A 25,165-nucleotide genomic window follows, 5' to 3' on the forward strand; every position below is an offset into this window, starting at 1 on the left:
GTAGGCCTTTTGATTAGGTTACTTCAGTAAGGAATGGTCCAGGGTGGGTCTTAATCTCCTTACTGGAGTCCTTTATAAAAAAAACGTAATTCAGAGATAGAAAAGAGAAGACCACAGAACCAAAAGAAAAAACCACAAAAGTCAGAAGCTGAGGTAACAAAACCAGGAAGAGAAAGGAGAGTACAGCAAACACCACTAGGTGCCTTGCCATGTGACAGAGGAGTCCAGGATTGCTGGTAGTGAGTCTTCAAGGAGAAAGCATTGCTTGATGATGGCTTGATTTGTATATTTTTCTCAGCCTCAGAACCATACACTTGTAAGCCAATAAATCCCCATTGTAAAAGCCAAACCAATTCTTACGTAATGTTTTTGGCAGCCTAACAGACTAAAACAAATATTTTGTTCAAATTTCTCCTCTCAATATAACTAATCTTCATTGCACTACTTAAAATTGGAACCTATTCCATCATTCTTGATCTCTCAACAAAACTGGACTTTTAAATTTTAACATTTATTGTAATAATGTATATACAACTGAAAATTTCCCATTTTATCTACTTTTGGGTGTATAATTAAGTGATATTAATTATATTCCCTATATTGTCTACTATTACCCACATATATTGATTGCTTAATGTTTTTCATCACCCTTTCTGCAGAAATCTGCACCCATTGAGTGTATCTCCCCATTCCTCTCGCCCTCTGCCATAGTTTGCCAAGGCTAATATGATAAACACCACAAAATGGCTTGCTTAAGTACACATACTTACTGGCTCACAAATTCAGAAATAAGAAATCCAAAATCAAGGCTCATCAGCTCCTTGCTTTCTCCATGAAGTCTATACCTCCTGGTGCAGGCTTGTCACAACCCTTGGATTCCTGGTCTTGTATCTTAAGGCATCCGGAAATACAGATCAAGGCACTCCCTGATTCCATTTTGGTAACATGTAAATAGGAGTCCAAAATGTAGCTGATAATACGTTTTCATTGGTTCATATTTACAAATGGGTACAATCCACAGGAATGCTGTTTTGGCAGTAAAAGATAATTCATTTTCAGAGTTTAGAATAAAACAGGCAGATTTAGGCTGTACCCACCAAGTCTAACACAGAAAACATTTTACATTGGTTTGGGAATGTAGAAATGGGATTAACTGGTCTGTTCTCTGATGGATTCTTCACACAGGCACAGACAAATAAATGTACAGATAATAAAGCCAAAAGATTTTCAATGTTTATATTTTAGCAAATCAACAAACAAAATGCACAACCTAGTAAATACTTTTAAAGGTAAGCATTATGAACTCTATTACCTTAAACTCTTAGAAGCATATTTACTTTCTATAACCATAGAAAAAGAAAGACAAAAAGATGACAAAGCCAAAAATCTGATTGCTATCCCATTTACAGAAAAGATTTACATAATGATTTATCATCAAAATTCAAATTACATTTTTTATATTTTTCTAAAATAATATTTACCATCTTGAAATTAACTCAACTGTAAGGATTATAATGATTTTTTTCCTAAATCAATACATGTACCATCTTACATTTGAGAATTCTTTTCTTTTCAATAAGTTATGTGCTCATTAAGGAGTAAAAAGATATGTTATCCAAAATGTGATATTCTTCAGACTTTTAATCTTAGTAGGAAAGTGGTTCTCTTCTTAAAGAGGGAACATATATTCCTAATGTAGTATAATCCTTCAGAAAAAAGGATTTATGTATTTTGGTATCATAGCAAGACATTCACATCATTCCAACAAATAAGGCAGTCCCTTAACTTGATTAGGAATATTGTTCTCACACTTGACATGACAGAAATGAGAGTCACAGGCAATGCCCTAGACGAGAGTTATGAGAAAAAAGGGGAATGAATATACTGAAAGCTAATGCAACTGGTCATGAAATTTAACAAAGAATATCTGTGAACCAGCAGGTTATGAATTCTGTGGATTCTAAAAACACAATCAGGTAAGGATTTCTTACCAGGGATTAAAAAAAAGAAAGTAGCATTGAAAAGAAAAGTTTGGAGGATAACTGAGACAAGGTCTGACACTGTATTTCACTATAAACCAAATCATCACAAAACTTTTGATTAAATAGTAATTACTTATACCACAATATTGTGGGTTGACATTTTGGGGGAGGTTGAGCTTAGCTGAATGGTGCTTCTGCTCTGTCCAGCCTCATCTATGCAGGAGGCCACATGTCTCTGCCATCACCTATCAGGTTACTTGGGGGTGGCTGCTTACATCCTGAGGTATCTTGTTTATTCTCCAGGTGGTCTCTTATCCTCAGGAAATCTGGGTTGGGCTTGCTCAAAGTTCTCTCAAGGTCTAAGAGTTGCTGGAAGAAAAGCTACAAAGACATTTGAGTTCTTGGTATGGGTCACTTTCAATATAACACCCAATACATCTATTATTGCTCAGAACAATTCACCGGCCCTGTTGAGATTTAAGAGGAGGGCAAATAAACACCACACAAAATGACACCTCATAGTATTCTGCCTACTTTTGCAATCTACTAAAATTTTCAACTATCCAATTTTACAAAGAGTAATCACAGGCATCAGTAGGATAAATAAGAACATGAACTGCTAACTGTCACATGACAAAAGTTATCCCCCTTCTATAAATTATAATCAAAGTTGATTTCATGTCTCTGTTCCTCAAGCTGTAGATGAAAGGGTTCAGCATGGGAGTCACTGCTGTGTACATAACTGATGCAATTACATCCTCGATTTTGGAATTGTTTGAAGAAGGAAAGAAGTAAACCATAGCAAGAGTCCCAAAGTATAGAAATACAACAGAAAGGTGGGAGCCACAGGTGGAAAAGGCTTTACAGATCCCCTTTTTGGATGGGACCTTCAGAATAGTGGCCCCAATGCGGATGTAAGAACCCAAAACAGCACTCACTGACAGGAGAACGGACAATCCTCCCTCAGTGAAGATGACTAGCTCATTTACAGAAGTGTCTGAGCAGGTCAACTTAAACAGGGCTGTGATGGCACAGAAGTAATGGGGGATGGTATTGTCAGCACAAAAGGACAGGGGGGCCAAGAGCAGGGTGTGCAACAAAGCATGAACACAAGAGAAGAACCAACAGCTAGCCACCAACAAGGCACACAGCTCCTCCCTCATGATGGTGGTGTAGTGCAGTGGGTGACAGATGGCCACATACCTGTCATAGGCCATCACTGCAAGAAGAAAACAGTCAGCACAAGCAAACAGTATGTAAAAATACATTTGGGAAATGCACCCAGCATACAGGATGGTTTTGTGATTAGTCTGGATGTCCATCAACATCTTTGGGACAGTGACAGATGAGAAAGAGACATCAGTGAAAGCCAGGTGGCTGAGGAAGAATTACATGGGGGTGTGGAGGCTAGAGTCCAGCCTGATGAGCAGGATGATGAGCAGGTTCCCCAGCACCGTGGTGAGGTACATGCCCAGGAAGAGGGCAAAGAACATGCCCTGCTGCTCTGGCCGGATGGGGAGTCCCAGGAGGAGGAATTCAGACACGCTGCTCTGGTTCTCCCACCTCATGCTGCTCTTTTATCTCTTGGGAATTAAGAAAAGAGAGAAATACTAAGGACTTAAAAATATTACATACTGTAGTTTTTAGTATAAAATTATTGAATTTTAGGTAATCATGTTATTTTTCATGTTGATACATGAATCACATATTTCTTACATTTTCTCTGCAATGATACATTAAGACCTCACAATAACCGACAAGATTTTCTTCCATGGAAAAAGGACTTTTTCTTTATTCAACCAATATTTGTGGAATAACAGCCTTATGCCAGGTGAAACAGTAAGCACTGAATAGAGAACAAGAAGTGCAATTTCTTTGTTTGTGTGCCAGGCCCTGTGCTGAGTAATTTGTATGTATTTCTGTATTTAACTCCCATGAAGGCATTTTGAAGTAGGAGTAGTTGTCCCTCTGTAGCAGTAAAAAAACAAAAAAACAAACAAAAAAAACAACCTGAATCTAAGAGTGCTGATATCACTCCCTAAAAACCTACAGGGACTGAAAGAAGATTGGCCCTAGTTTAATTATGGTAGACACTGAGAATATGATCCCTGCCCACTGGCAGAAATGCACAGGAAGCTCTCTGCCCTTGGAAAAAATATGGCCATTATCAAAAGAGAATTCAAGAAATATTTTTCAAAAGAATGAGCCAGAAACTGAAAAATATCTACTTGAATTACATAGACACACCCACAAGAAGCTCATTTGGTATTTCTAGTCACCAATGGCACCCCAGTAAATCTGTGGTTCAGTTACCCACACAGTCATCTAGGTGAAACTCACACATAATGTACTCAAAGATTGAACACACAGTGCACAAGAAAAAACACAACCACAAGCAAACACAAAAAGCAAAAATGTAGCATCCACTAACACATGAAAATTGTATATCACATATCTATACTCATACTCTTGATCTGGGAAACATATAAGGAAGCACAAGAGCTAACTAAATGTCACAAGCTTCATACACATATCATACAAGAAACACACCAGTTGCACATACATGCCTCTTCACATTTAAACAACAACCCATGACATGTGGTTACTCACATACAGCCTCATTTTGGGTTAGGGATTCATCCCCACAGACTTCTACACAGCACAGGTGAAGCAGTCAGTGTATGAGTCACCTGGGCCCCATTCACTTGCAGACACAGTCATCACATAGTCCTACCTAGAACAAATGAATGCCACACACACAAACACAACTGACAAACACAAAACACATGCAAATCTTACATGCATGCAAAAAAATCTCAAAAGAAAACTGGAGATCCTACACAGTCATGTAATCGAGTGGAGATTCCAAGCCTTCTTTCTTATGCTGGAAATAAGAAAATTAGGAAAAACTGTGCTTCACTTAGGGAGCACATTGGTCTTCCTCCAGGTTTCACACTCTCATTTACTTAGCTGAGATGTCCGTCCAATGGTGAAAAAAGTGCACATTATTGAAGGTGAAGGGGGCAAATATTTGGAATCAATGACATGGATTAAGAGAATCCAACAATGCATGCAAATGGTACATTTCCTTAATTAGAGTTTATTTGCAGTTGCATGCTTTTGGACAAAGGGGGAAGAATCAGACTGTGGGTCAGTTACGTGCTCACACACCACCACACACACTCATGTGCACACTCAGCACACTCAGACAATGAACTCACAAAGAAAATATGCACATACCTATATTACACTTGCAAAACATAAACACAGGGAACCACCAGAAATGTATAGGAAGATTGATAATCACACAGATAATCTTGACGACTGAAAAATTCCCAGTTCACTCTAACCTGTGCTTGTACTTGGTGAGCTCAGGCACATTTTAATCCACTTACCAGTATTTTACGCTTGTGTCGGAAAAAAAATTAAGAGAAAGATTGTGAGCCCATGACCTCAAAAGCTTTATATCTATCACCTTGAGTAATAAGTGCAGACTTTTTAATGAGCTAGAGAAGACCCAGAAATAATCCCTAAAGTCCTGGCCAAGGAAATTATCCAGTAGTCTAATTGCATCCAATTTCCTATCAGACCCTGGGGAGGAGTCTGGTCAGGAAAGACTGGACTAGTAGAGTCTCCAAAGAGGTCATCCCAATTATGAGGGATACCCAGGGCTTCTCTCTGCCTGCTTCAAATTCCAACTGAAAGAAGGAGTGGCTCAGGCATTCTCCAGTTTTTATGCAGTCAGTGCACTGGATCAGACAAAACTAAATCTGGGTCTGGAAAATGTGTCATTAATTCATGGTCTCTGCTAGTGAGTTTTTCAAAGTTGATTTTTCTTTCCAACAACTGTGCACGAGAGTTCAATTTCCTTCTAATTCTTCCCAGTACTTGGTATGGTCACTTGCTTTAATTTTAACACTTTAACAAATGTGTATTGTATCTTTCTAACAGGACTTTGCTTGAACCAGAAACATAAATTTTTCTCAAATACTTTCTTCCAGTAATTTTGTCATTTTACCTTTTACAGTTATGTGTATTACCCATTTTGAGTTTGATTTTGTATATAGTGCAAGCTCTGGCTAGAATTCCATTTTGACGCATAGGGATAGTAAGGTTCTTTCAACACCATTTCCTAAAAAAATATCTCTTCATTGTGTTGGACTCATGGGTCCAATCAACACTCACAGATTAAGCCAGAAATATAAATGCTATTTGCAAGGAAAGATCTGTGCAAGATCTTTTTTGCTAATGCCTTGGAACCCCTGAATTATACAGAATAACAAAAAATTTTTTGAGAATTTCATATGAGAAAAACTGCCTAACTGAACGAGAAAATGCTTCCTAGGTTTTACAGATCCAAAACTGGAAATAAGTTTTGACTTAGTGTGGATCATATCCATGAAGGATTTAGAAAATGTTTGAGAGAAAGAGTTGTTACTGACATGGCTTAAGTCTTTTCAGAAATTGTGAAGGGGTGTATGTATTTTGAATGTGATAACTACATACATTTTAGGGGTTTAGAGGACAGACTGTTTTAATTGAATTATACCCACCACAAAAAATATATTGAAGTCATAACACTGATGCTGTGGATTTGAATCCATTAATGAATAAGATCTTTGATGATATTATTAGTTAAGGTGATGACAAACTGAATTAGGGTGGGTTAAGTCAATATGTGTGCAATCCTTATTAGGAAGAATTTATACACAGTAGAGTGGGAGCAGAAGACCATGTGACAGTGGCAGAGATTTAGTGGTGGATTACAGATAGGCCACCAACAGTACACAACAGGGTCCAAAAAATTAAGATCAGCCAACACCTTTCTTTTGGGCTTCAAGACTCCAAAATATGAGAGGGTAGTTTCCTATTGTTCAAGCCACCAAGCACACTAAAGAAGTACGACTTAAAGCATTGTGTATCCTTACCGATGTCCTATTTATTCAACAAATTAAATCCAGAGTTGTGTTTAACAATATTAGACTATAATTGCAATGTCCACATCTCCTGAAAATGCTATGAATTTTTGCTCCATGTATTTGGGAGGTCTGTTATCAGGCCCATAAATGATTAGAATTATTATGTACTATGATTAATTAATACATTTATCATTTTGAAATGTAGTTCATTATACCCACAAATATTTTTGCTATGAAATATAGCTTTTCTGCTATTAATATTCACAATCTAGATTTTTTATTATGGTTAGCATGATATATCAATATCCATTCTTTTACTTTTTTGTTCTCATTCTTTTTTACTAGGAGATAAAAATATGTCTATGGCAACTGGTATGAACAAATTACCTAATTTTTTAACAAGGTTGTGGAGAAATAATACCTTGGATGAAGTTCAGTGTATCAAGAAACAGTTCCTGATAGATCTATAAAAAGTGTTAATCATAATATTAGTATTATACCCCATCTGATGCTTGAAATTCCTTGGTTTCCCTTGAGTGACAGGGACTCAGGAGGGAGAGCAACTAATTTTTGATAAATAATTAAATTGGATAGTGTGGCAGTTTGAAATTATTTTATGAATTCCAAAAAGAGAAAGATTATGTTTGTAAACTAATCTATTCCTCTGGGTGTGGTACCCTTTGATTGCATTAAATTCAGCTGTGGAACCTTTGATTAGATTAATCAATAGAATCACATTAGGTCTTTTGTTGGACTAAGTCAGTGGAGCATAACTCAGGATGAGTTCTGACTCCTTTGCTGGACCTGATAAAAATGGATACACAAAGGGAAAGACAGAGGAAAAGGAAGCCACCTTATTTGATCCTGCCTTGGGAGAGAGATTAGAGGATTGCTTAATCATGAAGCCCCCAAGAGGCTGGGCCTATGGAGTAGCTCAAGAAAAGACAAGCCCTATGCCAATTTTGCCTACAGCTGGAGAAAGGTGGAGACCTCAGCGGGTATCAGTGGTCATTGTTTTTCAACACGTGCAGCTGATTCTGGTGAGAAAACACCTCTTATGGTGCCTTAGTTTGCAATTTTCATGGCCTTGAAACTGTAAGTTTTAACCCAAATAAATACCCTTTAAAAAGCCAACCTACTTCTGGAACTTTGCCTCAGCAGTCCTTAGACAAACTAAAACAGAAATTGGTACCAGGAGATTAAGGTTGTGCTGCTTGCAATTACCAAGAATGCTTGAAAAGTTTTATAAATGGTAAAGGGTACTTTTTGGAGAAATTGTGAGAACCTTAATAGAAAAGGCTTAGATTTCTTTGAAGAGACTCTTGTAGGACAATAGATCCTAAAGTCATTTTCAGTAAAGCCTTAGGAGGAAATTATGAAACTGTTATTACAACTGGATGAAATGCCATCCTTATTTTAAAATTGCAGAGAACCTGGCAAAATTGACACCTGAAGTTAGATAGAAGGCAGAATTTGAAAATGCTGGACTTGGACATTTAACTGAGGAGATTCCCAAAGTAAATATGGAAAATGTGGCCTGGCTTCTTCTTGAAGTTTATAGCAAAATTTAAGAGGAAAGAGATACATTGAGAATTAAACTGCTGGGCACAATGAAATCATTGTGATTATTTAGGAAACTCCAAGTTTCTGAAAAACAAGCCCCCAGATGATAGTGCCCCATTTGAAGAATTAACTAGATTTAGAACTTGTAAATCAGGATTGGAAATGCATTCATCCAGGAAGGACTTGTGGACAGTCTCACTGTCTGACAGCTTGGACCACTGTTTCATGAATGCTAAACCGACAAGCTTTATACAAGATCTGTATGAATGAATCCACTTTCAACCTGGACTTAAAGGAGCAGGGAGAGGAGAGACTGAAAGGAAAGTGGCTTCAAAAGCAAAACCATGGAAGCTGAGATCTGGAATTAAAACATCTCCTTGGGCCAAGAGAGGCACCCCTCCCCTGTGTACAGAAAGGGTAAGTTTTTGCCAGCATTTGAAGAGGGTGGATCTTCCAGCCCATTGTTTAGGGAAAATGTGGCCACCCAAGGCTGCAGAGAGGGTGAAGAACATTCCCCAGTGGATGGGGAGAGTTAGGTCACCACCCAACTGCTCTGAGGAGGTTGGGCCTATATGTCAGAGATTAGGGAGAATGTTGCTACCACCTCAGTATGCTAAGAAGTTTGAGACTGTACCTCAGAGAGGGGGAGAAGTGTGCCAGTCACCCCAATGTTCATGGGGGATGAGGTCTGGAGCTTGGTAGCCACCCAGATGTTTGGTGAGGGTGGAACTGAGAAAATGACTATTGGGCAAGTCTGTGGAAATGATGCATAAGATAGTAAAACCTTATATAAAACACAAGTATGGATGATATTGCATATATAAGACTGTGTTTACAAAATATAAATACAAATATACTAGAGAGAAGGAAAAAGAACAGCAGCTATGTAGAGCAGGGGAAGCATAGAGAAATTGAGAGGTGATAAATTTTGGGTGCTTGCTTGTTTTTTGTTTATTATTATTATTGGAATAATGGAAGTGCTCTAAGACTGATTGAAGAGATGAATGTACAAGTATGTGATTACACTGAATATTACTGATCGTATAACTTGGATGGAATTATGCTTTATTACTATGTTTCAATAAAATTTATTTAAGATAAAAAAACTATAATGAGATACCATTTTATACCTATTTAGAATGCTTTCAACTAAAAAGAATGAAAATGCAAGTGTTAGAAAGGATGCAGGGAAATGTGAATACTCGTTCATTCCTGGTAACAATGGAAAAATGGTGCAGCTTCTGTGGAAGACAGTTTGGCATTTCCTCAGAAAGTTATGTATAGAATTACCATATCACCTGGCAATAGTACTCTTGGGTATATAATCAAAATTACTGAAGGCAGGGATTTGAACCTTTATTTGGACATTGATATTCATAGCAGCATTATTCACAATTGCCCAAAGATGGAATCAACACAGTTGTCTATCAATTAATGAACAGATAACAAAATATGGTATATACATCCAATAGAATATTATTCATTATTCTTAAAAAGGAATGAAGTCCTGATACATGCAACACTGTGGATGAACCTTGCAGACAGCATGTTTAAATAAGCCAGAAAGAGAAGGACATATAGAATATGATGTCACAGATAGGAAATTATTAGCATAACCAAATTCATAAAGCCAGAATCTAGAATATAGCTTATCAGCAGATGAGATGGAGATATGGAAAGGGAAGTTAAGACTTTTATTGTATTGTGTTCCTATTTGGAATGATAGAAATGTTTTTTAATGACTAGGATGATGTTAGCACAAAATAGTGAACATAATTAACAGCACTGAATTATATATCTGAATGTGGTTTAAGGGGAAATGTTATATTATATATACAGTAACAGAATAAAATTTTGAAAAATTCAATTTTTGTTGTAGTACACAAACAGTGAACCCTAAATTAAACCAGGTGCTATAGTATATACAATTATAAAAATATGTTTTCATCAATTGTAACAAATGCTCCACACCAATGTAAAGTGTTAATAAAAGTGTAGTATATGAGAATCTGTATTTTATGCATTATTGTTGTGTAAACCCAAAATTTCTCTTATAAAGACAAAATATTTTTTTAAAGTCACTCAAATAGGAAAGGAAGAAGTAAAAGTTTTGTTATTCACTGGTGATATGATCCTATACTTAGAAAACCCTGAAAAATCTACAACAAAACTCTTAGAACTTACAGGCAATTTCAGCAATGTGGTGGGATACTAAATTAATATGCAAAAATCAATAGCATTTCTTTAAACTACCGATGAGCAATCTGAGGAGGAAATCAGAAAAAAAAATCCAGTCACAATAACAACAAAAAGAATCAAATATTTAGGAATTAATTCATTCAACATAAAGTACATGTATTCAGAAAACTATAAGACATTGTTAAAAGAAATGGATAATGGTCTAAATAAATGGAAGGATATTCCATGTTCATGGGTTGGAAGACTAAATTTCATTAAGATGTTAATTCTACCCAAACTCATCTAGAGATTAAATGCAATCCTGATTTTAAAAAATTATAATATCCTTCCTTGTAAAATTGGAAAAGTCAGTTTTCAAATTTTTCTTGAAGAGTAAGGGTCCCAAAATACCCAAAAATATCTTTAAAAAGAAGAATGAAGTTGGAGGACTCCTACTTCCAGACTTTAAAACATGTTATCTAGTTACAGCAGTAAAAACAGCATGGTACTGGCATAAAGACAGACAGATTGAACAATGGAATCAAATCAAGTGTTCAGAAGTAGGCCCTCACATCTATAGTCAAATGATTTTCACAAAGCTGTTGAACCCACTCAGCTGGGTCAGAATAGCCTATTCAACAAATGATGTTGGGCAAACTTTATATCCATATCGAAAGAAAGAAAGAGGACCCTTATTTTATACCTTATATAAAACATCATTTAAAATGAATCAATGACCTACATATAAAAACTAAAACCATAAAACTCTGAGAAGAAAATATAAGGGAAACATCTTCAAGAACTTGTGCTTGATGGTGATCTCTTGGACACCCAAAGCATGGGCAACAAGAGGAAAAATAGATAAATAGGACTGCCTTCAAATTAAATTTTTGTTCTTCAAAATATTTTGTCAAGAAAGTAGAAAGGCAGCCTACTCAACAGGGAAAAATCTTTGGAAACCATATATCTGATAAGGGATTGATCTCCATGTTATATAAAAGATCACACAACTTAAGACAAAATGACAAGCATTTCCATTTAAAAATGGGCAAAAGAATTGAATTGCACTTGGCTAAATGCAGGACCATGTCTTAGAGGGTGCAGCATGAGAACACCTATAGGGATCCCATACCAAAGTACTTATACAGCGAGAACCCTCCTGAGCTCTTCCCAGTGTGATGGGCACAGAAGACTTAAAGCAAGGGCAAGAAAAGTCCCTGCTGAAGAACTGCCAACCTGATGCCAAATGTCGGCATTCAAACTAATGCATTGTTCAGAGGACAAAGGCCTTGTGTTCAGCTACTCCTGTTGTACTCTCTGGCTTCACTCATTGCCTGGGCTTTATCAGTTAGAACTGTTCTGTAAAACAACGTGGAAACTCCAGCCATTCACATTTGCAAAAGACAAAACTACAGATTGAGCTTTGGGTAGTGTTGACATTTTTGGATGGCACAAAGTTACAGTAAGTAAGGAAGCTGTCTGTAACTTTTGTTCCCCAGGTGTCAAGGGTCAAGTTTTTGCTTACTGTTCTCATCTGGGTCCTTTTGCTGTAAAATTATTTATTGCATTTCTTTGGAATAGTAAGAAAGTGATAATGTTTTGAGTAGGAAAATGGCTTGCCTTTCTAGTTAACTATATTCTAGGAAATTATTTTTATTGTTGTCATTGTTCTTGTTTTCTTGTGTTCTTGAGTTTCACGAATTAAATTATCATTTTGCCCAGATAAAATGTTTTGTATCTTAGAATGTGGATTTTCTCTCTAGGGCATTATCTTTGTTTTTGGTTTAACGGCATCTTCAGGTGTAGGCCCTGAAAGCAAGGAATTAACCATATCCTTACACATAAAATAACCTGAAAATTCAAATACAATGTTCCATTCTAATTCTCTGCAAAATTTCTACCAGTTGTCACCACATGCATGCAGGTTATTTCTAGTGGTATTTGAATATGCCTGTATATCTATGTGAGAGAACAGTTTAACCAGAAATTCTGGCTTACTGTCCTGGAGGACTCTTCTCATTTCCTTTGAAATTGCTGTATTATACTCAACCACAGTACAAGGCTTGCTGTATGTGTTCATTCTTTATTGCTTTCAGCTTCTTCAAATATAACAGGTGCAAATCTTTGGTTTCCCGATGATTTGCAATTTAAATAGTTCACAGTTTGTGTTTAAAAAGAAGAAAAGAAAACTCAACAGTGATCATAAAGTCCATCCGTAAACTTGGCTAGGTCTTGGTGTCCAGCTGTTTGGTCAAGAAAGCTCTACCCTGACATTAGCCTGATTATTACTGTGAGAGTATTTCATGGATTTGAATCATCAGTAAGTCATTTGCATCTATGACTGGCTGTACCTACAATCAACAAAGGAGATTGCCTTCACATGAGAGAAGTCTAATCTAACCAGTTGAAGGCTTTAAAAGGAAAAGTATTTCAGTTGTCAGAAGGGAGTATTTCCATGTCAATGTCAGTCAGCCAGCTCCTCCTGGCGAATTCATCAAAAACCTTCATCTGAGTTACCAGCTGTGGCCTACCCAGCAGAATACAGACTTGCCCATCCCCACAGTCACAGGGACTGTCAGCTTTCTTAGAGAATAAACTGTCAGACAGTAGCTTTTTTGAATCCTTAAATTTAAAAACTATTTTACAGACATTCCACCTTCTTCTCCCCCTTCCCGTTACCTCTAATTTATTTTCTACCTCTGTGAATTTGCTATTTCTTGTCAAAATTATGGGTGATATTGTACAATTCTTGTCCTTATCTGTCTGGCTTGTTTCACTGAGTATTGTATTTTCAGAGTTCTTCCATGGTGCAGCAGGCCTCATAAATTCAGTTTTTCTTATGGTCAAGTGATATTCCAATGTGTGTGTGTACAACATTTTGTTGGTCCATTTGTTTGTTGATGGATCTTTGAGTTGTTTCCAGCTTTGGGCTGTTGTGAGTGGTGCTGTTGTGGAATTTGGTGTACAGGTATCTGTGACCCTGTTTTCACTCCCTTTGGGGTATATGTCTGGATTTGGGGTTTCTGGGTCAAATGGTAGTTCTGTGTTTGACTTTTTGGGGAATCGCCATTTCACTTTCCATGGTGGCTGCACCATTTTGCATTCACACCAACAGTGCACTAGAGTCCCAGTTTCTCCACATCCTCACAAACACTTATTTTCCATTTTAAAAAGGGTAGCAGCTTTTGTGGGTGTGGGGTGATATATCATTGTGGTTTGGGTTTGCATTTACCTGTTGGTTAGTGGTATTGAGCATTTTTTCATGTGTTCGTTGATCATTTGTATATCTTCCCTGAAGAAATGTCTATTGGGGTACTTTTCCCATTAAAAAAGAAGTATGAGAATCTCCTGGCACATTTGCTGGACCCCACCTTACCCCCATCCCAGTGGAATGTGGAACTTGCCTGTACTCCCTTTGTTGGTTATGTTATTGGCCCTGTTTCATAGGGAGCAGAATAACGTTTACAAGCAAACTGGAAAGCCCATTTGTTGTTGCCAGTTATCTATGAAGCAGCTTGAAATAGACAACTAGAGTACTTGTCTCTAGCTCGTACCCCCAAAAATTGCTTGCTGGTAAGCAGTTGGGTACAGCTAAAGCACCATAAGAAACAAGAAGTTGAAGCAGGCTAGGCAAGGATTACCTGCTTTAAATCATACAATAGAGTATCCCTGTTGGGCAGAGTCTATTTCAGAGGGAGTATAGGGGGGGTTGAGATCCTTTTAAATAGAGGAATCCCTAAAGTCATGAGGTAAACAATGGGATATTATCCACCCATAATAAGTCATGAAGGTCGCATACATGCTACAAGGTCAATGATATTTGAAGATCATGATGAGTTAAATAAGTAAGAAAAAAAATGTATAAACATATGATTTCAATGATATGAAATAATTAAAATATGAAAACTTATAGTTTTAAAATTAATTTATTAAAGTGCATCATTCATACATAAACATACATAAACAATAAGTGTATAGTAATAGTGATGAACTTACAAAACAAATATATTTAATATCATACAGGACTCTCATAATTCACCCTGCCACCAATAACTTGCATTGTTGTTAAAACTTTTTAATTAATGACTAAAGAGCATTGTCAAAATATTACTACTAACCAAAGTGTTTTCCCCCAACCAACCCTATTATTATTATCTTTATATCATTTATATATGAACATGCATAAACAATTAAGTGTATAGTAAAAGTCGTGAACTTACAAAGCAAACATGCATAACATCCTACAGGGATACAGGGGTGCTATACATCAACCCTCCACCAATACCTTGCATTGTTGTGAGACATTTCTTACAAATTGTGAAAGAATATTGTCAAAATCTAACTACTAAATCATAGTCCTTATCTTACATTTGGTGTGTTTTCCCCCCAATCCACTGAATTATTATTTTTTAAATATATTTTTTATGACAGAAGCTGTAAACTTATAAAACAATCATGCACATGTGCAGAATTACCAAACAACTCCCCTATAGAGTGTTAAACTAGAATACAAGGCATGAGGGCCCAGGTGCAGTAGAAAATGGAGACATGATGCTTAAAAGGTACTGAGGTTCTGTTTGAAGTGATGGAAAAGTTTTTCTAATGGATGGTGGTGATGATATTACAACATGGTAAATATAATATTCACTACTGAGTGATGTATTTGTATGCAGTTAAAAGGAGAAATTTTAGGCTTTATATATATATATATATATATGTTACCAGAATAAAAATTTTTAAACCACAGAAATGTTCAACACCACCAGCAAACACTAAAATAAAATTAGTTGATAGCATGATTATAATATGGTTTCATCAATTGTGCAATAGGACCACACTAATGCAAAGTGTCAATAAGAAAAACTGTGTTTGAGATGGTAGGATGTGGAAGAACTCTGCACTTGCTGCAAAAATTTTTGGTATACACACAATTTCCCTAAATAAGAAAAAAGAATAACTCAGATGCATAGTTTCCTTTCACAGATTGCCGGAATTGTAGTATAGTAAATAAGAATAAACAAACACTAGGCTGCTAGCCTTGAAGGGATAAAAACAGGTGGAGAAGAAGGAAAACTCTAGATATGCCCAGTAAACTAACTGACCATAAGTTACCAAATTGGCCACATTTGATAATGTTCCCTGAAACAAACCAAATGGGACAATAGGGAAAACAATGGATTCTCTAAGAATTTCAAAGAAATCATCTGTGTAGAGTATATCTGTAAGGTTTGCCAGCATCTTTTCCTTGGCACTTTCAGTTGAGATAAGACATGATTGGACCCTTTCCCACATTAAAATTGTTCAGTGTGGATGGTGATAACCCCACTTCTAAAAGCAGTTGAGAGGAGTAAATGGGCAAGAACACATTACATACATAGATAATCTGGCATTTAATAAGCCCTCTTTAAATATTAGTTATTTTCTTGTTATTATTTACAGATTCATTGCATTCTGTTGTTCACAACATACGTACACTTTGGGTTTCGTAGCCATTGTAGCTCAGAATAAGTATGTTATTCAAACTGAAAAGTAGTAGTAACCCTTGGCTTTTATCTTTCTCTCACACTGCTCTCTGTTCATCAGCAACACTTGTTAGTTATGACTTCCAACTACATTGCCACCTCCTCTGCTCCCAGCATAGACTGAATGCCCCCCATTTCTTAACTATTGTAATAGCTCCTCAGGTGTTCTCCCTCTTTCTATACAAGATCCATTTCCTATATCTATTCTAAACACTGCAGACAGTATGAGGCTTTTAAAAACTGATTTATGTTCATCATCTGTGGAGGAAATTCCAACAGCTTCACAAATAATCACAGGAAAAATCAAATTACAAAACTTATAAGACCTGGACTCCTGTTACCTCTAAAATTGCCTCTGATTGCGTTTTTACCTCCTCATTCTGTATTGTCACTCTAACCTCCTTTCTGTTCTTGGAGCATAGCTGGAACAAGCCCATCTCAGCAACTTGCAGTTATTGTCTCCACTCCTTTGAATGTTTTACCTGCAAGTATCCTCATGGCTCACTGCCTTGACCCCTTTAACAGTGGGATGGTTGGAAGCTATGTGGAACCCAGAAAATCATGTTTTTAAGGGTAATCCATTCTGGTGGATTCAAAGTTCTTGTAAGTAATGCCTTTTGAATAGGTTACTTCAAGTAAGGGCCTTTTGGTAAGGTTACTTCAATAAGGTATAGCCCAGGGTGGGTCTTAATCCTCTTATCAAAGTCCTTATAGGAGAATGTAATTCACAGAGAGAAGAGAGAAGGCCACACAAACTTGAGAAAAAGCCACTAACTAAGAAGCTGAAACAATGAAATTCAGAAGAGAAGGGAGAGACCAGCAGACACCCTCATGTGCTTTGCCACATGACAGAGGAATCAAGGATTACCAACAGTCATTTTGTGGGGAGAGGGCATCACCTGATGATGCCTTGATTTGGACATTTTTCTCAGCCTTGGAACTGTATGCTTGTATGCCAATAAATCCCCTTTGTAAAGGTCAACCCATTAGTGGTATATTGCTTTCAACAGCCTGGCAGACCTACACAGGTTTTGGTACCATGAAAGTGGGGTGCTGCTATTGCAAATACCAAAAAAGTTAAAAAGACTTTACAATTAGCTAATGAATAGAGATAGGAAGAATTTTGAGATGCTTCATAGAAAAGTCCTAGATTGCTTTGAAGAGACTGTTGGCAGAAATGGATGCTAAAGGTACTTCTGATGAGGCATTAGACAGAAATGATGAATGTATCATTGCAAATTAGAAGGAAGGCAATCCTTGTTTTATAGTGGTAGAGAACTTGAGTATTGATATCTAACAGAAGGAATCATTTAAGAGTGATGAGATTGGATATTTAGCTGAAGACAGTTCCAAAGTAAATGTGGAAATTGTAGCCTGGCTTCTCCTTACAGTTTATAGTAAAATGGAGAGGAAATGTATAAGCTGAGAACTGAACTCCTGGGCACACACACACAAAAATAGAAATTGATGGTTTGGAAATTTCTGAGCTTCTGGAAAGTGAGTCCCCCAGAGAATAGTGCACCATGTGAGGATTTAACAGAAATGGCTTTAACAGTCAGTCATTTTAGTGCAAGTCAGAATTGGAAATGCAGTTATCCCTAAAGGATTTGTAGAAAGTCCTATTGTCCGACATTTGGGACAACTGTGTGTGCTATGGTAAACCAACGATTGTTTTTGTGAGATCGCTGTTAACAGAACCACTGCCAGTCCTGACTAAAAGGGTTAAAAGGGGCAGAAAAGCGATAATCGAAGGAAAAATTACTTCAAGGCAGAACCAAGGAAACTGAGGTCTGGACTTAAGACATCTTCTGAAGTCAAGAGTCCAGACCCAACCATGTATTTCAAAAGGATGGGTATGCCCCAGAGCTTGAAGAGGGCAGGTCTTCCATGCATTATTACCACCTCTGGTCTCTCAAATGCCTAGGATTATGGAGAGGCTGGCTGCCAGCCAGAAGCTTGAAGAGGGTGGAGCCTAGCATTCAACCACCACACCAATGCCTCTTGAGGTTGGATTTGACAGCATCGCTATCACCCAATGATTGGATTTTGGAGCCCACACCCCGGTGTTTGGAGAGAGCAGGGCTGCTGTGAAAACACTTGGAAAAGGTGGGGCTGATGCTACTTCAAGTTCAGAGGACAAACTACCATTCTACAGATAACTCTCAGAACTTGAAATCTAATGGAATATACCCTGCAGGTATTTTGGGGACCCATAACCCGTTTCCCTTCCAATTTCTCCATATGGAAATAGGAATGTTTGTACTTTAACTGCCCCTCCTTTGTACATTTGAAGCACATAACTTATTTCATAAGTTTCACAAGTCCACAACCAGAGGGGAAATTGGCTCCAGGGCAGGCCATACCTATAAGTGATTTTTTTTGAACTACTTTATTGAGTGAACTGTTATCAGTATTCCTAAGTTGTAAACCATAGGGAACTTCAAGCATCAAAGGAAATACGTTAAGAGATCATATACATTAAGAGATCATATACAGAGAGGTGGAGGCATCTTCGGGACATGGAGCTGCCCTGGATGGTGCTTCAGAGGTAATCACCGGACATTGTAAATCCTCACAGGGCCTACATGATGGAATAGAGGAGAGTATGGGCCATGATGTGAACCAATGTATATGAGGTGCAGAGGTGCCCAAAGATGTACTTACCAAATCCAATGGATGTGTCATGATGATGGGAACGAGTGTTGTTGGGGGGGGGGGAGAGGGGGGGTGGGGGGGTGGGGTTGAATGGGACCTCACATATATATTTTTAATGTAATATTATTACAAAGTCAATAAAAAATAAAAAATAAAAAATAAAAAAAAAATAAAAATAAAAATAAAAAAAAAAAAAAAAAAAAAAGAGATCATATACAATAGACAGATGTCCTTAAGTCTTCCTACTGACTTCATACAATGAATACATAGTATTTAAACAAAACTGAACGGCCTATTAAGCAAACATTTTTGCATAAGCTGCTTTCTCTTTGTCTTTCTGTGCCTTTATCTTTTGTTTGACTTTCAGCAATTCTGCCTGGATAGCTTTATCTTCTGGTGCAATCTCCTGAGCTTTCTTAAGATCAGCCAATGCTTGATCGTATTCTTTTAATCCTTGCCATCCTTGAGCTCGACGGTACAGTGCTTTCGTATTTGATGGGTCTATTTCAAGCGCCTCCAAACAGCTGTCAACCGCTCCCTGCCAATTTGCCATCTTCAGTTTACAAGCACCAATATTCAACACACAGCTTAAAGCTACAGGTTGCAGTTTGGATCTATCAGATTTCTCAGTAACAGCCTTGGAACTTTCCACATATCTTAGAACTTTTGCGTATTTTTTAATGGCCATTTCCCAGTTCTGGGATTTAAAAAAAGCATTTCCAATGTTTTTTAAGTCTTCTGTTATTAGCAAAATTTTATTTACATCTTTTAAATCTATATCTGCATCCTCAGGGAAATCTGGATGACTGTCACCGGAGCCATCTTTTGGGAATATTCCCCAATCATCTCCTTCCTTCAATTCTCCGCATTCTGCAATAACGCACAATTGGGCAGGCTTTTCACCTTTCACTTCTACATTTTCCAGAATCCTTGCCACACCCATTCCTTTAATTATTTGGCCAAACACCACATGCTTCCCATCCAAATGAGGAGTTGGAACTGTTGTGATAAAGAACTGAGAACCATTTGTATTGCAGCCTGCATTTGCCATGCTCAGCAAACCCTCGTGATCATGCTTATAATAGAAATTTTCATCTTCAAATTTTTCACCATAAATACTTTCTCCACCTGTTCCATTCTGATTTGAGAAGTCTCCACCCTGAATCATAAATTTCTTAATAATTTGATGGAAAGGACATCCTTTGAAATGAAGAGGTTTCCCAGTGGTGGATCCAATGCCTTTTTCTCCTGTACACAATGCACGAAAATTTTCTGCTGTTTTGGGTACAATATCTGCAAACAATTCTAAGATAATCTGACCAACTCGCTCCCCTCCGATGTCCACGTCAAAGAAGACTCGGGGATTGCTAGGGTTGGATGGCTTAGTCTGGGGGGACGGGTGCGACATCTTGACTTGCAGACGCGTTAGAAAGGTATCAGATCACCTCTTGGCCGCCCGGTAGGTCACACGGAAAGCCCTATAAGTGATTTTGATGAGACTATATTACTGAAAAGATTTAAGGATTTTTAGGATGTTGTAATGGAATGAAGTTACTTTTCATATGAGAAGAATATGTCTTTGTGGGGTCCAGTGGATGGCATGCAATGGTTTGAAGCTGCATGGACATCAGAAAATCATGTTCTTAAAGCTAACCCACTCCTGTGGATGTAAAAATATTGTAGGTATGGCCTTTTGATTAGGGTACTTCAGTAAGGTCTGGTCCAGGGTGGATCTTAATCTCATTACTGGAGTCCTTTAGAAGAAAATATAATTCAGAGAGAGAAGAGAGAAGGCCACAGAAACAAAGGAAAAAGCCACAGACGTCAGAAGCTGAAGTAACAAATTCAGGAAGATTACAGTGAGACCAGCAGACACTAATATGTACCTTGTCATGTGACAGGGGACTCCAGGACCTCCAGCAGTCAGTCTTTGGGAAGAAAGCATTGTCTGATGATGCCTTGATTTGGACATTTTTCTCAGCCTTGGAACTGCCAGCTTGTAAGTCTATAAATCCCCATGGTAAAACCCACCCATTTCTGGCATATTGTTTTTGTCTAGCAGACTAAAACAAATGCTTTGTTCAATAATCACCTTCTTGATGAAACTGATCTTCATTACACAAATTAAAACTGGAAACTATTCCCATCATTCTTCATCTCTCAACCAATTGGGTTTTTAATTTAATATTTTTTGCTTTTATTGTTGTAAAATATATACAACTCAAAATTTCCCATTTTATCCATTTTAAGTTATACAATTCAGTGACACTAATTATAGTCATTATATTGTCTACCATCACCAACATACATTGCCTAATGTTTTTCATTATCCATTCTGACAAAATCTACACCCATTAAGTTGTAACTCCCATTTCCTCTTACCTCCTGCATTAGTTTGCCAGGACTTCTGTGGCAAACACCATAAAATGGGGTGGCTAATTGCAGGAACTTACTGGCTCACACATTTGGAAGTAAGAAATCCAAAAACTAAGCATCACCAAGTCCCTGCTTGGTGATGCTTAGTCTTTAGTATTCTGGTACAGGTTTGTCAAAATCTTTAGGGTGCCTAATCCTTTCTCATGGCAATCTCTGACCCCTTCTGTGTTCTTTCCAGGTTTTCTCTGCTATGGCTTCTCAATTACTTCCTTTATAAGGCATCCAGAAATACAGATTAAGACCCAACCTATTTCAATTTGGCCACACGTAACTAGGAGACCAGACCATAAATGTAAATACATCTTCATAGGTTCCTACTTACAAATGGATACATACACACAGGAATGCAGTTTTGGCAGTAAAATATATTCATTTTCAGAGTTTAAGAAATAATCAGGCAGATTTACTTTACCCACAAAGTCTCACATAGAGAAAAACTACATTTTACATTGGTTTGGGAATTTAGTAATGGTATTTACTGCTCTGTGCACACTAGTGGATTCTTCTTACAGGCACATTCAAATGTAAGGAGAATAAAGCCAAAATCTAATCTTTCCAATATATTTATATTTTAGCAAATAAGCAAACACATAGTAATACCTAGCAAATATCTTTAAAAGATAAGCATTCTGAATTCCATTACCTTAAACACTTAGAAGTATATTTACTCTCTATAACTATAGCAAAGGAAAAGCAAAAAAAGATGGAGAAAGAATTAATCTGATTGTTACCTAATTTACATAAAAGATCCACATAATGATTTATAATTAAATTTCAAATTACAGTTTTATGATATTTATCTAAAGTAATATTCCCCAAATTTGAAACTAACTCAACTGTAAGGATCATAATAAAAATTTTCTTCTAAATCAACGCAGTTATCATCTTACATTTGAGAATTCTTTTCTTTTCAATATGTCATCTGCTCATTAAGGAGTAAAAAGATGCAATTTACCCAAAATGCGATATTATTCAGACTTTTAATCTTAGTCTAAAGTGTTTCTTTTCTTAAAAAGAGAACATGTATTTCTATAGTCCATCACATAAAGGAGTTTATGTATTTTGATATTATACAAGTCATTCATATCATTCCAAAAAATAAGTCAGTCCCTTAAACAGATTAAGAATATTGTTCTCACACTTGACTTGACAAGTCAAATAAGGGTCACAAGCAATGCCCTTGATGAGGGTTATGAGAGAAAGGGGGAACAATGAATATACTTAAAGCTAAACCAACTGTCATGAAGATTAACAAAAAATATCTGTGAACCTGCAGATTATGAATTCTGTGGATGCTAGAAAAACAAACAGGGAAGATAAACTTAGCATGATTTAAAAAAAAAAAAGAGAGGAAGGTAGCATTGAAAAGAAAAGTTTGGAGGATACTTGAGACAAGGACTGGCACTGCATTTTGTTGCATAACAAACCATCCCAAACTTTTGACTTAAACCAAAAGCAATTCTTTATATGATAATATTTTGGGTTGGCATTTTGGGTGGAGGTTGAGTTTAGCTGGATTGTGCTTCTGCTCTGTCCAGCTTCAAAATATCTACACAAGTGGTCACATGCCTCTGCACCTATCAGGTCACTTGGGGGTGGCTAATTATTTTCTGGGGTATCTTGTTTATCCTTACCAGGTGGTCTATAATGTTTAGGCAGCTTAGCTATGGCTTGTTCACATAGTTCTCTCAAGTTCCAAGAGGTTCTAGAACAGAAGCTACAAGGATATTTGAGGCTCTTGGTTTGGACCACATGCAATATTATTTCCAGTTAATCTATTCTTACTCAGAACAATACATTGGCCCTTTTCCCATTGAAGAAGAGGGCAAATAGACACCATGCAAGAAGAAGGGGCTGCATAGTATTCCTGCCTACTTTTGCAACCTACTAAAATTTTCAACTACCCAATTTTTTAAACAATAATCACTGGACATCAATATGAGAATTAAGAACATGAATGACTAACTGTCACTTGACAAAATTAATACCCCTTTGGTAAATTATTATCAGAGCTGATTTCATGTCTCTGTTCCTCAGGCTATAGATGAAAGGGTTCAGCATGGGAGTTACCACCGTGTACATAACTGAAGCAATTACATCCTTGATATTAGAATTGTTTGATGGGGGAAAGAAGTAAACAATGGCAAGAGTCCCATAGTACAGAAACACCACAGAAAGGTGGGAGCCACAAGTGGACAAGGCTTTACAGATCCCCTTTTTGGACGGGACCTTCAAAATGGTGGCCCCAATGCGAATATAAGAACCCAAAATAGCACTCGCTGATAGGAAGACAGACAATGCTGCCTCAGTGAAGATGACTAGCTCATTGATGGAAGTGTCCGAGCAGGTCAGCTTAAAGAGGGCTGTGATGGCACAGAAGTAGTGGGGGATGGTATTGTCAGCACAAAAGGACAGTTGAGCCAAAAGCAGGGTGTGCAAAAGGGCATGGGAAAAAGCAAAGAACCAGCACCCAGCCACCAAGAAGACACACACCTCCTCCCTCATTATGGTGGTGTAGCGTAGTGGGTGACAGATGGCCACATACCTGTCATAAGCCATTGCTGCAAGAAGAAAGCAGTCAGCAGCAGCAAACATTATGTAAAAATACATCTGGGAAATGCATCCTGCATATGGGATGGATTTATGATTAGTCTGAATGTCCATCAGCATCTTTGGGACAGTGACAGATGAGAAGGAGACATCAGTGAAGGCCAAGTGGCTGAGGAAGAAGTACATGGGGGTGTGGAGGCGAGAGTCCAGCCTGATGAGCAGGATGATGAGCAGGTTCCCCAGCACCGTGGTGAGGTACATGCCCAGGAAGAGGGCGAAGAACACGCCCCGCTGCTCTGGCTGGATGGGGAGTCCCAGGAGGAGGAATTCAGACACGCTGCTCTGGTTCTCCAACTTCATGCTGCTCTTTTTTCTCTTGGGAATTAAGAAAAGTTCCAGCCACCCGTGACAACACAATAAATCTGTGACAGAACTACCCACACTGTCATATAAACAAAACATGCAAATAATGCAGACAGTGATTGTGCACACAGCACTCAAGAAACAACACAACCACATGTAAACACAAATACTGGAACAATCACAAGACAAATATAAAACACTCAATAATACATGCAAATTTCATTTTGCATACCTAAAACTCATACTGTGTGTAGACACAAATAAGGAAGTATGTGTACATGCCACATGTATCATACACAATTTTTTCAAGAAACACAATTGCACACACATATAACTTCACACTTAGCCAAAAAACAAATGACACATGTGGTCATAGACATACACCCTGATTTTGGGTGATGGATTCCTGCCCCAAAGACACACAGTATAGGGGAAGCAGTCAATGTCTGAGTCACTTGAGCCCACTCATTCGCAGGCATAGTCACAGTCACACAGTCACTATCTACAAATAAATGGATTGCAAGTACACAAATGGAATTAACAAACACACACAAAAAACTCACATCCAGACAAATAAATCTCATAAACAGATTATCTCACACATCCACATTACTGAATAGAGGTTTCAAGCCTTCTCCCTTATGGTAGTTATAGAAAAAGTCAGAGAACTTGTGTTCCACCTTACAGAGAACATTGGTTTTCTCCAAATTCTACACTTGCATTTACTTAGCTATGCTGTCTGTTTAATGGTGGAAAATTGGGAATTATTAAAGGAGAACAGGCCAAATATCTGGGATCATGCATGCAAATAGTACACTTCCTTAATCAGGACCAATTTGGAGTTGTATGTTCTTGGTAAAAGGTGAAAAGATCAGGCTGTGAGCCAGGTATATAGCACACACACTGTCATACCCAACATCAAACACATGCATACACACAACAACAGAGACTGAACTAACAAAAAAATATGCATAAACCTGTATTCCACTTGCAAAAA

At 37.5% G+C, this 25,165-nt stretch overlaps 1 protein-coding gene and 1 pseudogene across 1 annotated transcript; both read right to left on the bottom strand.

Annotated features, from left to right (window-relative positions):
* Positions 1–2,608: 2,608 nt before the first annotated feature.
* On the bottom strand, positions 2,609–24,165 carry LOC101428449 (olfactory receptor 1J4-like). The gene is given in 2 exon segments (XM_012525831.2): positions 2,609–3,551; positions 23,669–24,165. Coding segments are annotated over 2 exon segments (1,440 nt in total).
* LOC101424019 (peptidyl-prolyl cis-trans isomerase D pseudogene) lies at positions 19,029–20,290 on the bottom strand (annotated as a pseudogene).
* Positions 24,166–25,165: the final 1,000 nt, after the last annotated feature.

This window comes from Dasypus novemcinctus, chromosome 8, assembly GCF_030445035.2.
Source record: "Dasypus novemcinctus isolate mDasNov1 chromosome 8, mDasNov1.1.hap2, whole genome shotgun sequence".
Taxonomy (NCBI): Eukaryota; Metazoa; Chordata; class Mammalia; order Cingulata; family Dasypodidae; genus Dasypus; species Dasypus novemcinctus.